The 14,252-nt window shown below is 41.4% G+C and overlaps 1 protein-coding gene across 2 annotated transcripts in view; it reads left to right on the forward strand.

Annotated features, from left to right (window-relative positions):
- The window catches only part of gpc3 (glypican 3), a 139,592-nt gene that overhangs the window by 6,121 nt on the left and 119,219 nt on the right, over nucleotides 1–14,252 (forward strand). For both annotated transcript variants that reach the window (XM_042493550.2, XM_088081347.1), the window contains exon 2: nucleotides 7,276–7,437. In XM_042493550.2, coding sequence (XP_042349484.1) covers nucleotides 7,276–7,437 — 162 coding nt within the window. The remainder of the gene's footprint in view (nucleotides 1–7,275; nucleotides 7,438–14,252) is intronic.

Raw genomic sequence — 14,252 nt, forward strand, 5'->3', positions numbered from 1 at the left:
GATATGGTGTATCATGTGGGGGAGGTGGCTGATTCAGAGAGATGTCCGCAGGAAGGCAGAGCAGAATTCTAATAATGCTGCATGTGGTGCCAGGGGGGGCAAAACACCAAAACACAAAAGCTGAACTTTTTCTTTCCACCAACATGATTCAAAAGAAGCGAGTGCAGAGAAACGACATTACAGCAGAGATATGAGGGAAAACAAACTGTGCTGCAGGAGTACCACTCATGTCTTTGTTGTGGCTGTTGCTGTGGGTGGTTGTAGTGTCTGAAGGTGAAATGGAGGCTGGGTGTCAGTTCACTCCACCGTGTAGTCATGTATGTGCAAGAGGCGCTCGAGCAGCACCGAGCACTTACCCCGGGACATGAGTGTGAAAGCAGCTCCATCAGTGTCAGCGGCGGTTTGAATGGAGGATGTGGTGGATCTGTGACAGCTGCAGCTGACCTGATTCATGAGAGGAGCATCAGATTCTCTCTAAATGGAAGAATAGTACGAGTTTGCTGGAGGCTGATCTGACAGCTGCCACTTATCTTAAAATCCTGAACAGTGGTCGTGCAAGGGAGGAGTTTGTTTCTTTCTCTGAGCTGACATTATAGCCTCAGTTTGTTTGATCAGTCAGTTCAGGATACCAAAAAAAAGAAGTCCAGGAGATGTGGACTTCTGCAGAGTCAGGTCACCTGAGTATGGAAGCAAATAATATAGAAAAGTATTTGAATTTTAACAGCAAGTGATCACTTAATATTGAAATTTCAACAACTAAATTCATAACATTGCAATATTTTATTTTGTAAACCATGTCTCTGACCAGACGAGTGCTGCACAATTACTCAAATATTAGTCACAATCACTATTTTGGCCTCACACAATCAAATGAACGTGATCATTTACGATATTGACGGTTAAAATGCATGCTGTGCCCCTAGAAATCTCTGCTGCATATCAAACCAAGTGCTTCATAAGCTAGAAGCAGTCTTCACTTTGGAAGAGCTGTCATGCTGCCACACATGCACCCTGCAGCAGCAGCCAGTGAAACACTTTCCTGAATGTTTTAACTGTGCACGTGCAAAACAAAAATAACCCGTTATAAGCCATCATTGTTTGGACATAGGAGAGACCAAACCATATGCATGGAACGCATGAGACGTATCTGTGCCGCAAGGCAACATGACAAAGTTGTTAAAGCACCTGAAAAACACCACAGTCTGCAGTACAGTGAACGCGTTAAGATCGAGATGTTGCTATCGCATAGGGTTACAGTTGATTCCCGTCCTTGTCCAGGGTCAACTCATCATGGTACAGTTGCTGCTGTACTAAACCATGTGGATACATATCCAAGATGCACTGCCTCCAGGTTAAAAGGAGCCATATTTTAAGTCTTACTAGTAGGAATGTTGCACAACATGTAAGTGAAGGCAGCGCTCTGTTTGTTTAAATGTGAAAGTGCAATGAAAATATTTTGCCCCTAAAAAAATGAATAATCATGAGAAATAATTGCAACTGTCATTTTGGCCATAGTCATGCTGCCCTAATTCGAGCTCGATTGCCCATGCTGTCATTGGTAGCCTGGATGTTGCGAAACACAGAATATAACAATTTCACAGAAAAAAAAAAAATTCCAGCGCTCTTGTCCTAGAGAGGCTGTTTATTACAGCGGCCGAAGTGAAAAACAGTGTTTTTGTTTGTCCATTCTGGGCCACAGTAGAAACATGGTGGTGCAACATGGTGAACTCTGTAGACGAGGACCCGCTCCCTATGTGGACATAAACAGCTCTTTCTAAGGTAATAAAAACATAACAATTCTTATATTCAGGTGATTATACACTAAAGAAAACATATTTATGATATTATATTCCATTTCTGCCAATATATATTCGCTTATACACACTGGAGGTTTAAGTGTACATTGACTGTTAAATTCAAATATTTTTGTTTGTTATTTACTTCCTCACCTGAGCATGCTTATTATGTCTTTTTGTCTAATTACGCACCGACTTGTATTTTGTTTTTTCATTTTTTTCTTTTTTGAATCACCTCTCGTTAATGAAGGGCACTTGTGTTTGCTGCGTCATTGTTTTGTGTACAACAAAAAAAAAAAATCATAGATCGGGCTATTTCACATTCATGCTTCCAGCTTTCAAATTATTGCTTCATCAAACGACTTAAAGTAGAACAGTCAGCATAGCACTAAAAATACTTAAAACAATCGTAATCCCCCAGTAGCTAGTGATATTATTATTCCTCAGGTTGGTGGTAAATTGCGCTATCTTCATTTCATTTATTGTCTCTACAAAGTGACACTGGCTTATTTTGCCCTGGAGAGGAAGCCAAGCAGTCCCACATGCTTCCACTCGACACTGGTAGTTGATGTATAATTTATGCTCGTAATGAACAGCTTTTAACATATTCTATATCTTAATACAACTTGTTTTTCCCCCATGGTCTTCATCATTAAACTTGCATAGTGATAGCTTTCTAATTGGTGCTGGGAAACTAAGAGACACATAGTGTATCTGTGGCTGCCCCAGTTCCCTGGGCTTGGTGTCCCTGAGCTTGTTAAAGATGTGAAAGGAGGGACTCAGTGTAGCCTACATAGGACTGTTTGAGCCCCTTCTGGAGTTTTCACCCTTGGCATCGCAACAGAAACTTTCTGTCATGAGCGAAGCATTGTCAGATGAGGCTGTGACAAACCGAAGGGCGATCAATGCGTTTTTAAAGAGGCATTCAAAGACCTTGACGCTCATGAAAAGCGGCAGCTTCTCTGCATGTTGAATTGTCTGGCCCACCGTTTCAGAGTATTGATTGAAAGTGGGTAATAATTTAAATGCGTCACCTTGGACTGAGATTGTATGTTCTGGAAATTTACATCTAAATTGCTCCTAGCCTTGCACCTTGTCTCTCTTCATTTTGTGTGCGAGATGTGGCCATCAGGACACAAAAATCGACTAATTAACCAATAACAGACTGATTGAAAGGTGCTCTCGGGGCCCGGTGGCTATTAAGCTCAAGGTAGGTGAAGTGAAACAAGCTCAGAACAGAAGTGCGCAGAGATGAGAAGGAATGTAAAAAAAAAAAGGGGTGGGGGGGTACGAGAGCTGAGCCTAAAGCAAAGAGGAGAAGCAGGAAGCTTATTCCCAAGTGATCTGTCAGTCAGAAAGAAGGCTTTATTTAGACTTTGTGGTTTTATTATTTGTGAAACTCTGCGGGGAATCATTTTCCTGTCGAATCCCTCACTTCTTCCTCACCACGGTGGAACTTCTGTAATGAAACACATTTATCATCTGCAAAATGACAAACGTGCAGATGAAACTGTCCGTTTCACCAGAGATAATTGCTAAATCCCCGTCTCTTTCCTGCACCGGACGCGCTAGCCTCACCTATGGTGCTATTGACAGCTTAATAATTTTGCCCCTGCAAGTCTGAAATTAGCTTGATCTTATCTGTCAGGAGTCCTTTGTCGGTATTGATTTAAGATATTAAGCCTGTCAGTATGCATACAAAAGGTGCTGTGTGACAGTTTTATTGCCTGCTTCACTCATTAGACTCTGCACCTTAAACCCTGATGGGCGTCAGGAGTGAGCGGGGAGTTAGCCGAAACTGTTCTCTGTTCGGCTCCCTGGTACTTATTAATTATCGAGACTGTCACTCTGTTGCATCTCCTGCTAGTGTAACTTCCCTCCATGCCTGCTGTTTTCATTGTTACACTCGGAGCTCTGTTTCTGAGGATCTATTGTTTGAAAATCTCAAAGAGACAAAGCCTCAAACCAATAGAGAGATTCACTTTTCATATTAAGATAAACCCCTCGTCTCAGACAAAAGCCTTTCCTCTGCCTTTTGACACGCTCGTTATCAAGACTTTCCGGATATGTATGTATATATATATATATATATATATATATATATATATATATATATATATATATATATATATATATATATATATATATATATACATACATTCCCAATCCAAGCCCTCCCCTCCAAATTAATCTCCCTGCTTCCATCTCTTTATCCTCTGCATCCCGACCAGCAGCAGCTGAAGCTGGCAGACTCCCCTGACATTTGTTTACCACGCCATCAATCAGGCTCTTGTCACTGATGCCTCTCAGGCAGCAGATCCTGCAGACAACTCTTAGACGACGCGGCTTGGCGTGTTACGACTGCAGCCTCCATCGAAGCTTTCAGCGGCCACATGGGACGGAGACAGAGAGGGGAAGCACTGAGGAGGGGGAGCTCCTCTTTGTATTTAAACATCGGATGGTCGTGGCCTATTTATGTCTGTGTGAAGTCTGCGTGTACGTCGTTTTAAAGGAGTGATTTGGGAACAAGGCGGAAATTTATAGCTTCTGTATAGAAAGCGTGTATTCCCCTGGACCTTTCCTTTTCAGTGGAGGTGTTTTGACACAGAGCTGTGATAACTGCAACTTAAATCTGTAGTTCTCTCTCTTGTGAAGGCATCAATAAAGTTATAGTTGGTAACTTATAAAACATAACTTTTTGTCACATTTGCTGAAAGTGTTACTATATTTATGCAGCAGTGCACTGGACGTGAAAAAAAAATCGCATTCCTCTGTGTAATCAATAGCCTTGTAGCGCGACTAATTGCACGTTAGCGAAAACAACCAATCAGAGCCAAGGAGTCTTAACGCAGCTGTCACTCATGCCAATCACTAAAACTCATGAATGTATAAAGAGAACTGGATACAGCGTTGGAGACAGGGGACCAAAGCTAAAATGTCAACTGCTGTGTATAAAAAGACCAGAATTCTGTCAGGTGAACAAGCTATTTCTGGTTTAGCGCTTCGCTAACTTGAATAGGGATAAAGTGATTCAATCTAGCGGCTGTTCTTAACTCTCCAAATCTTATCGGAACAGAAGTATCAAATCCCGATAATGAAGCAAGTCATTTCCAGGGGATTGTGATGCCCCAAAAAAATGTATCCACTGATTTACAGCTGTTTTGTTTTCCATGTTAGTCTATTGAAAAATCTTTTTGGGCCCAGTGGCATCATGTGATATCCTCAGAAGTTGTAATTCCACTTTTAAAATTGGCAGAAAGCCCTACATACTTCCGTAGGGTGTTGTCAAAATGATAGTGCTGATCAAATCATAATCAGTGTTCTGTTTCTGCATTTCCAATGTCTTGCCTCAAATGTTTTCATACAGTATATAACAATTTAAGTGTACTGTGAAATAAGAAAGTTTGAGTTCTCTGCTTGGTCAGTTCCAACAGGGCACCAGGGTCACAAACTTTCTCATTTCACAGCTAAACAGTACACTAAAATATGTTTCTGGAACATTTGAGGTGAAAAATAGGCGATGCAGTAACAGAATCTCGATTTGATTTGATCAGCGCTGCGTAGTTTGACAGTGAATGACATGATTGACAGTGGCATTAGATGTTTTTGATGCACTGCGGCTGATTCTAGCAAATGCTATTAGAAGCAGTAGTAAGAGAAGGGACATGGTTTCTTTTCTCACAAATGATCTGTCTCATGTACTTTTTTCAGGTTCAGTTGACAACTACAAGAAATATGACAGTTCTTTCTAAAAGTTACCAACTGTAGCTCTAAAGACCACATTAGCTTGAACTAAAGCATAATCTTTATCAAACTTGTAAATTACGGTTAGCTCTTGGAAGCTCTCCCCCGTATGGAACGGTTGGCTGATGTAGCCCTCACCCGTTATACACAATGCTAGTTAGCTAAAGTTTCAGCATGCTGTGGGATGTCCAGTAAAAGACAGATGCAGTTGAAGTAGATTTTAGAATCTTTATGTAGAAGCCTTGTCACCATTACAGCTTATCCACACACAATCACCCACTGCAGTTTCCAATGTGCATTAAGGTGTGGTTCTGAAATGAAAATAATACAATTCCAAATATTACAATCATGCATGAATATGCAAAGAACTGAAAATCAGCCATATTAATATTAATCAGAGCCATATCAATCAATATCACATGACAATAAGGCACACTGGTATGTATACCAAACATAAACATCACAGAAAAGAGTGACAAGCACCTTTAAATGTCATAAATGAACCAACAACATTTACAGCATTAACACTTACCAGAATCTCCATACAACCATTAGCAGTCTCATTCACGATGGTGGGCGGGGCTAGACGGACATTAGCGCTATGTGATTGGCTGACTGTGATCTGATTGACAGCTGAGTAAACAAATAGAAAACCGCTAACCAGAAACAAAAAATAACATAAGATATATTGGCCTTTTTAACAAAACTTTTAGATTAGATTCTGTACTTGTTACAGCGCTGCTATGACATTGTGATACTAGAGGGATTTTCTCAAATTAAAAGAAGAAAAAACGAGGCCTTGTAAAAGATGTCCTCCAGTGCATCGGCACAAAAAACTGCAGCTCATTCACAGCACTGTTGCAGCAGCTGAGCCACCTTCTCTATCCTTGATCAGACCCAATTCTAACCGCGTAGTCTTTATCTGCCGCCTCACTAGGATTTTTTCAAATTGAATTAATTTCTGTAGGGTGTTTGTTCTTTGATCCGCTTGTGTACGGGCTACATCGGAGCAATTAAACATCCTTGTCACCTTTGCCTTCGCTGGCTTACATCTGCACCTTTCAAAAGAGCTCTGGGAATCCAATTATTTCTCATCTGTGTAAACAACCTGTAATGTCAGTGGCCAGGTGCAGAAATGTTGTTTCATCAACTTCAATCCTTCTCATGGCTGTTTTTTTAAGTAATCTATATATATATATATATATATTTATATATATATATATATATATATATATATATATATATTTATATATATATATGTAGGGAAAGCATGCTGAAACCTGGGTTTGTTTGTCTGCGTGCTGAACTGCTCCTGGCTCTCATCTTTGTGCCTCAAAAATACTTTTTTTTGATCCTCGGTGTGAAAAGTGTAGCCTGGAGTGGTGGGAAACTTTCTGTTGACCAAATTGATCTCTGAGGAGAACAACACAAGCATGGTCTATTGCTTCAGTGTGCATCAAAATGACTTCTTTTTTCAGCAGCAATTTATTTTTGACTTCAGCCCCACTACATAAAACAGCCTCTACATAATGATCACACGCTCATTAAGGCTGCAGAATCTGCTGTAGATAGTGTTTCCTGTGTTTAGCATGCAGAGGATGTGGCTGAATCTTTTTTTTTAATGTGAAGGAGGGGGCTTCTGTTTTTTTTTCTGAAAATTAAACAAAAGTGGCTTTGCAGCTCCTTCCCTCTGCTCATCCAGACTCCTGTCCTGTCTCTGCTGATTTCCTGCCAGGTGCGGATCTGCAGGTTTGCCAAACCAAAGGCCCGACCTGCTGTTCCAAGAAAATGGAGGAGCGGTATCAGGTAGCTGCACGCAGCAACATGGAGTCTGGTCTGCAGGTTGTCAGCGCTCAACTCAAACGTCTAATCATCCAGAACGCCGCCATATTCCAAGGTAAGCAGTGAGCACAGTTTGCCTCAAACAGAGAAAAAAAAGCATCATCATTACAATTTCAAAATGGATAATTGACGTCCTCAGATCGACACAGTCAGTATCCACTTTCTTGGCTACACACCCCGATCGCGTCAGCAGCTCACTCCTCCAGACAGTGAGTCACATATAAATAAAGCAGAAGCATAATGCACGTAGACAGGGATGAGATGCTCAGCTGCTGTTTGACTAAATGTTAGAATGGCAGAGACGTGTGGTTAAAGTGACTTTAGATGTAGTGTGGATGTCGGTGCCAGACATGTTGTTCCAGAAAGTGACAGCCTCCTGAGATTTTTGGTGCACTGCAGTCAGTGATGACTGTTATTCACAGAGTGGAAAACGCCAGTCAGCAGTGGTCCAGGGAAGCACTCACAGATGAGAGAGGTCAGAGGAGACTGACTGGTGTGACTGGTTCTGGCTAACAGATGTATGTAGAATAACAGCTCGGTGCAACAGTGATGTGAAAAATATACGAATCATCAAAGCTGGAGACACAGAGGTTTGACTGCTGTCAGCAGAGAACACGAGGATGAAGGTGATGGAGGCATGGTGACTGCTGAAAGTGAATGACTGAGCAGTGAAATGACACCTGGTCTAACAATGCTGGCAGCAGATTTATTATAAAAGTCAGCAGGAACTGTGTGACAACATTAAATCAGCATTTCCTCGCTGAATTGTTGCTTTAAAGAAGCGAGACTGCTCTGAGCTACCTTGCCTCTTCTCTCTCTTTTTCCTTTGTCTTGAATGAACCAAAGTTTCTCGAAGTTCCCTTCAAAGTTCTCAAGTTTTTCAGAAAACTTCAATAAAGCAGCAACAGAGACCTTTATTAAGGGCTAATGCTTCTGTTAAAGGAAAAGTTCCACATCTTTGAATCTACACTTAATGCCTTTCTTATTAGAGTAAGATGATGAAATAGTTAGTGCTGTGTAGCTTGTGAGGTAAATATGAAGCTACTGCCAAAAGCCAATTAGTCTTAAACATAGATGTTTAAAAGTAACTTGATACCACATACCAAGATGGTGCCTATTCAGTCAATTGCTTGACTGGCACATATGCTAAAAATCGTCTATAGCTTGCGGGTTTACTTCTGGGCTACGCAGCCCTCTGAATATGGCTAATAGTGTTTATCTCACTGGGCTCGCCCGAATGTTACCGCTCAGCTCATCGACTTTGCATTGTGATCTTGTCACAAATTTTTATATTGTTTTTCTTGGCTTGAAAAGTTTAAAACCATGAATCAAAAACTAAAATAGAAAGAGTCATAATTGGGATTGTTTGCAGTTTGAGGTGTGCTGTCAACAGTTTTATATATGAGTCTTTCATGATGTGGGCCTATAGAGAAAATTTGTTTGGGTCACGGGATTTTTTTACTGCAGTATCACAAGCAACAATCTTCTTATGTAGCTTTCTGCGAGTAAGTGGAAAAACGTATTTCCCAAAATGTCGAGCTGTTCCTGCAATACACTGTTCATAACAGCAAGGTGACAGTGTAACAAGGCATGCTTCTTTTGCACTGGGAGACCTCCACTAGAAAACAAGTAGGCTGGTTCACACTTGATTACAAATGTTCAAAAACTTTTGCTAATATCGTCACATGATCATAAACATGTAGGTTTTCTAATGCCTTAGTGGACTGTTGCACGTATAAAATAACACCGTCTTCCTTGTACAAATGAAAAGTTCGATTATCACGCAACAGAACGCATCTTTTCTCAGTCTGTGTGTTTTTATTTTGCGACATTCCCACATGGTCTGGTAGCTTCTGTTGGCTAATGTTAGCTGTGTAACTGGCATTACGGGGCAGCTGCAGCTCAGGAGATAGAGTGAGTCGATCTCTAATGGGAAGATTGGCACTTCTATCCCTGGCTCCCCCAGTCCACATGTCACAGTGTCTTGTCCCCAGAATTGCACGTAAATTGCTTCCTGAATAGCAGTTGGCACTTTGTATGGTAGTCTCGGCTACCGGTGTGTGAATTGATGAAAGTGTCAAGTTGCATAGAAGAGCTTTCAGTGGTCAGAAGACAAGAAAGTTGCAATACAAGTCCATTAATTACTGAGTCAGCTCTAGTTTTTCTACTTTTCTTTACTTTCTGTGCTACTTTTCTGCTGCACAGCAAATGTTACATTGGCTCGCTCTAAAAAAAAAAAAAACTTCTCGAAGTGACGGTTGTAAACTTTAAAAACTGGTTTCCAGTAAACTCCTGGGTAACAAAGGAGCGTACAACTTTTCTTCCATAGCGCAGCCATATTAGCAACAGATGTTTTGAAATATCCCTTTCGCATTTAATGTTGAGCTTTTGTTATCACGCTACACAGGCCTTTTCAGTCCAGTGCGGCAGCTCTGTTTACTGTCTCGGGGTTTCCACTTGAAGTGGGATGTGCAGACTCAGTGGGCCAACTTTTTTCGAGAGCGCACACTCATGGGTTGTGAAACGCGGCACCATCCTGACATGCCAATTAAAACTTGAGGTTTAATGGGGACCGTGGGGTTTGCTTGACTTGGTTGTTACACACTAACTATGTTAGAGACTGCCGCTGTGGTTTGGCTGCACTTTCCTAGAAGGGGTTCAATGCTAATTGCTTTAGCATAGGGCTTGAGAGAACTCCCCAAACAGCCCCTGGACTGAAATCCTTTTAACATCCTGGTCTTATCTGTTTCCCTCTGCTACATTCTCATCCTCTTTCTCTTCTCCTCTTTTCTTCTCTCTCCCTGACCCTGTCATCCTCTCTCTCCATCTCTGTCTCGCTCAATCTACTTGACTTTTCTTTCTCCCTCCGTCTGTCTGTTCCTCTCGCGTTCGTGCTGCTGTTGGGAATTGAGTGCATGCCTTGTTTGCAATCTTCTTTGCTGCTCTCTGTCTCTTTTCTTCTGTGCTCACTCCTGCCGGAGATCAAAGGGCTTCCCCTCTCCACTCCTCCATCTCCCATCTCTCTGAGTGCTCTCTCCATCCCTGCATCCCTCTCTCCTTCCAGCTCCACCTGCCCTGCTCCGCTTTCCCAAGCCTGCAGACTACACCAGAGGTTTTCACCCTTTTGAAGTCAACTTCGCCAAACAATAGGAGAAGCAATGGCTCTGTGTATCTTTGGCTTTTAAGCAGAGAGATGACAGGCTGCTTTAACATAAGGCCTCTCCAAGATCAATACCAGGAAATAGGTAGGGCATTAGGAATTTCTAATGATGCGTGGCTCTTGCGCTGAGTGTCTCATGTGCCATTTGCCAATCTAATGAGCCCGAGCTGATCTCTTTATAGTAAACCAGGGAAATAGTACGTAATGGATAAACCACGGCATCCACTCTGATATGTGACAGAATCTTGGATTTCATTTTGATTCACATTAGCAAGATCATAACATCATCTTCCCCCGCGTGCTCTGATTGCCTCGCACTCGATGATCCCAATGTTGTCAATTTATTTCAAAATGAGAATCTGTAAACCTGTGCAAGATGCTCATCTTTAAATCTAATCTCTTAAAATGAGAAGCTGATTGTGTGCATGCTGAGAATTTAATTCGGAAAATAAATTATGGAGTCCAATATTTCTGAAGAGTGTATTAATATGTGATGCTGCACGTCACTGAGCAGCCTGGAGATGACTCGATTCGTGAAATTTATTGCAGAGTTTTAGTCAGTGCTGAGAGAGGAGGACAGGGGGAAGGATGACATAAGACTACTTAAAGGAGCACTGCGCTCATTTTACACATCAAGATCAGTTTACTGCTCTCAGGGAGAACTACATTTACTTTAGAGAAGATATGAATTATAATTTCCTTATAACATATTGAAGAAGTAAATACAGTATAAAATGTGTAGAAAAAGAAAATTAACTAAGTGCTGTGTGTAAACAGAACCATTATGGAGTTTAATAAACCTGTAGATGCTATTAGGGGATTTTGTATTACAAGATTAGGTATTGTTGAAAAACAAATCAAATACATGTAGACCTACGTAAACTCTTTGCAGGATATGTTCAGCATCATTTTACAGCTTAGCTGATTTTCTCATTGAAAACATTTTGTCTAAGAATCTACAAAACATATTTGCCGTAGCAAATTAGACATCATCATTTTTGGGCGATGGGGTTGCATATTGACTGTTGATTTTCTGTTTTATCCAAATATTAGTCTAATATCCAGAGGATATTAATTTACAGTGTTATTAACCTTGTATTGGCCTAATGAAAAAACTTAATTTTCTGCTGGTGGACTAATTAAATCATTTTCTTATTGAGCACTAGGGTACTTGAAGGAATATTTCATCCCCTAAATGATCATTTGAATGTGAATTGTTGCATGCCTCTACGCTAAATGCAGAATTTAAAAAAATGGATAAAGTTCCTTATGAATTAAAGTTTTATGGGCCTGTGTTTAACATCAGCAAAACTTTATCAAAACATCTGTTTACAAACTCAGTTTGCAGTTTACACAACTCATGCAGTGTCATCCAATTTTCATTTATCCAGCCGTGTACTAAGTACCTCCCAAACACACAGCCCTTTCTGATGAGGAACTGAACTACAAGTGAAACTTATACACTCACACATGTACACAAATGGACTTAGGTCCATACACCCTCAACACATTTATTTTATTTTATTTTATTATTAGATTTTTTGTATTATTATTATTTTTATTATTATTAGTTATTAGTATTATTATTAGTATTATTTATTAGTATTATCATTATTTTTTTATTTTTTATTTATTTATCCCGCCCCCCCTTAATCAATAGTTTATGTTACTGTGTGATTTTGGTGTTTTAAAGGGTTTGTATGGATTCCTCAAAGTCACACAATTACAAAAAAAGCAAACAACTACCAGTCGAGTCAGCGGCAGAACAGCTTCCATGTTCTGCGAGGCAAAATGACTGCTTTTGTCAGTGGAGTCTGACTCTGAAGAGTGCATTAATAAGTTCTGCTTTTAGCTTAGTACCCCATTAGACATGGCAGTCTTTTTGGGAGGTACTGAGCATACAACTGGATAAATGAGATGCAGATTATACAGCATGCTTTTGTAAACACGTGTTTTGATATACTTTTGCTGTTGTTAAACGTAGACCCCCATGATGTCAATTCACCAAGAATTTCTTCGATTTTTGGTTTCTTCATTCACTATGGGAGCACGCGAGAAAAACAAAGTTTTCTTCACAAATTTAAGATAACACGGGGTGAGTAACTGTTACACAAATGGTCAACTGGGAAATGAGGTGTTCCTGTAAACAGACTGTGAGTTTCTACCCAGAACATCATTGGAAAGAAGCAAAGGAGTGAGGTTGTAAAACTGTGCGTGTGTGTGTGTGTGTGTGTGTGTGTGTGTGTGTGTGCACGCGTGCGTGCGTGCGTGCGTGCGTGTGTGTGTGTGTGTGTGTGTGTGTGTGTGTTGAGGTCTAAGGTAAACTCATTCAGCTCTACTTCAAGTCCCAAACAGTGTCTTTACGCTGTGGCTCAGCTGATTTAAGCACAGATTTATGTTTGTGGTGTGATTATCCTGCACATCTCGTATCATCCCCTCTCTCTCACCCTCCTTCTCTGTCTGTATCCTCTGTATAACTGCCCGACCAAGCAGAAACTCATCCAAAACCAGCATCTTCTAGCATTTTGGGTGATTGGCAGCTCTAATTGTTGTTATTTCCCCGGCGATGTGTCCTTCAGAGCGGCGCTGCTGCCGCTCAGCCTGAGCCTGCAGATTAGAAATCAGATTATCCTCCTTTGTTAATGAGACAAGCTTTTATTTAACTTTTTAAAAATGATTTGTCGAGGTTATTATTGTGTAAGAGCTGAAAGCCACCGTGGCTTAGTGGCAGCGCGGGCAGGATCTGGGTACGTTTCTTTGTTGTGCGGTGCTCGTGTAAAATGACACATCAGAAAAATGAGCCTCTCCTGACTGCAGCGCTGGTAGAGAGAACAAGACCTCACTGCTGTCTGCACGGTTTCATCACAGCTTCATGCTCCTCTGCAGCCCCAGGAACAGTCTTCAACCAGAGGGGAGTCACACTCAAGTCCAAAGAGCAAACCCAATTAATAAACATGAGAGGACAGCGTTAGCCCGATTGCTTATAAAGTCAAATATGTGCAGAGGAAAGTTGAGCAGCCTGAGTGTGTGTGCAGATATCAGAGAGTCTGTGTGATATCTGCTGGAAAAAACTGGGACAGCCAGCCTGGTGCTCCTGGAATGACTCAATGAGTCCATAGAAGGCAGGCTCAGTGGGGTGTTCGAAAACAGGTCTGACTTGGACTACTTTCAGGCAGCATGAGGGCGATCTGTATGTGGCTTCACTCGTCGCTGCGAGGCAGGGGAGCTTTCTCCACTTTACTCTGAGCTCACAGGGGCCACGCTCTGTAAATGAGCGGGAGTTTGGAAGGAGCTTGAAAGGATGCTCGTATCTTTTTATCAGACATAAAGACACCAGGCAACCTGCGGCGTTGCACTGCTCAACAAAGTTGCCGAATATCCATGAGGACGCACGCGTGCCATAATTGAAAAAGTTCACTCAACAGAAGTGTGAATAAATCTTCTTTTGTGTCCTTGAGTTGCTCATACCTCATTCCTAGCGGGCCAACAAATTAGCATCTCATTAGCAGTCTCAAAAAACCCTATCGACTTCCCCCGCTTCTTGTGGACGGGTTTTAATTACTCTAAGTGTATAAGGAATTAGAATGGCAGACCCCCTGTGGCCCCGGTGGAGGTGGTTGTTGACCTTGAGAGGAGTTTGCCCTCATTTGTCTCCGATAGTGCTGAATGGACATTCGCCGTGGCAGTAACCCAAACGAGATGTGGCAGGA

The sequence above is a fragment of the Plectropomus leopardus genome, chromosome 8 (assembly GCF_026936395.1).
Source record: "Plectropomus leopardus strain MGB_pleo_1.0 chromosome 8, ASM2693639v1, whole genome shotgun sequence".
Lineage (NCBI taxonomy): Eukaryota > Metazoa > Chordata > Actinopteri > Perciformes > Serranidae > Plectropomus > Plectropomus leopardus.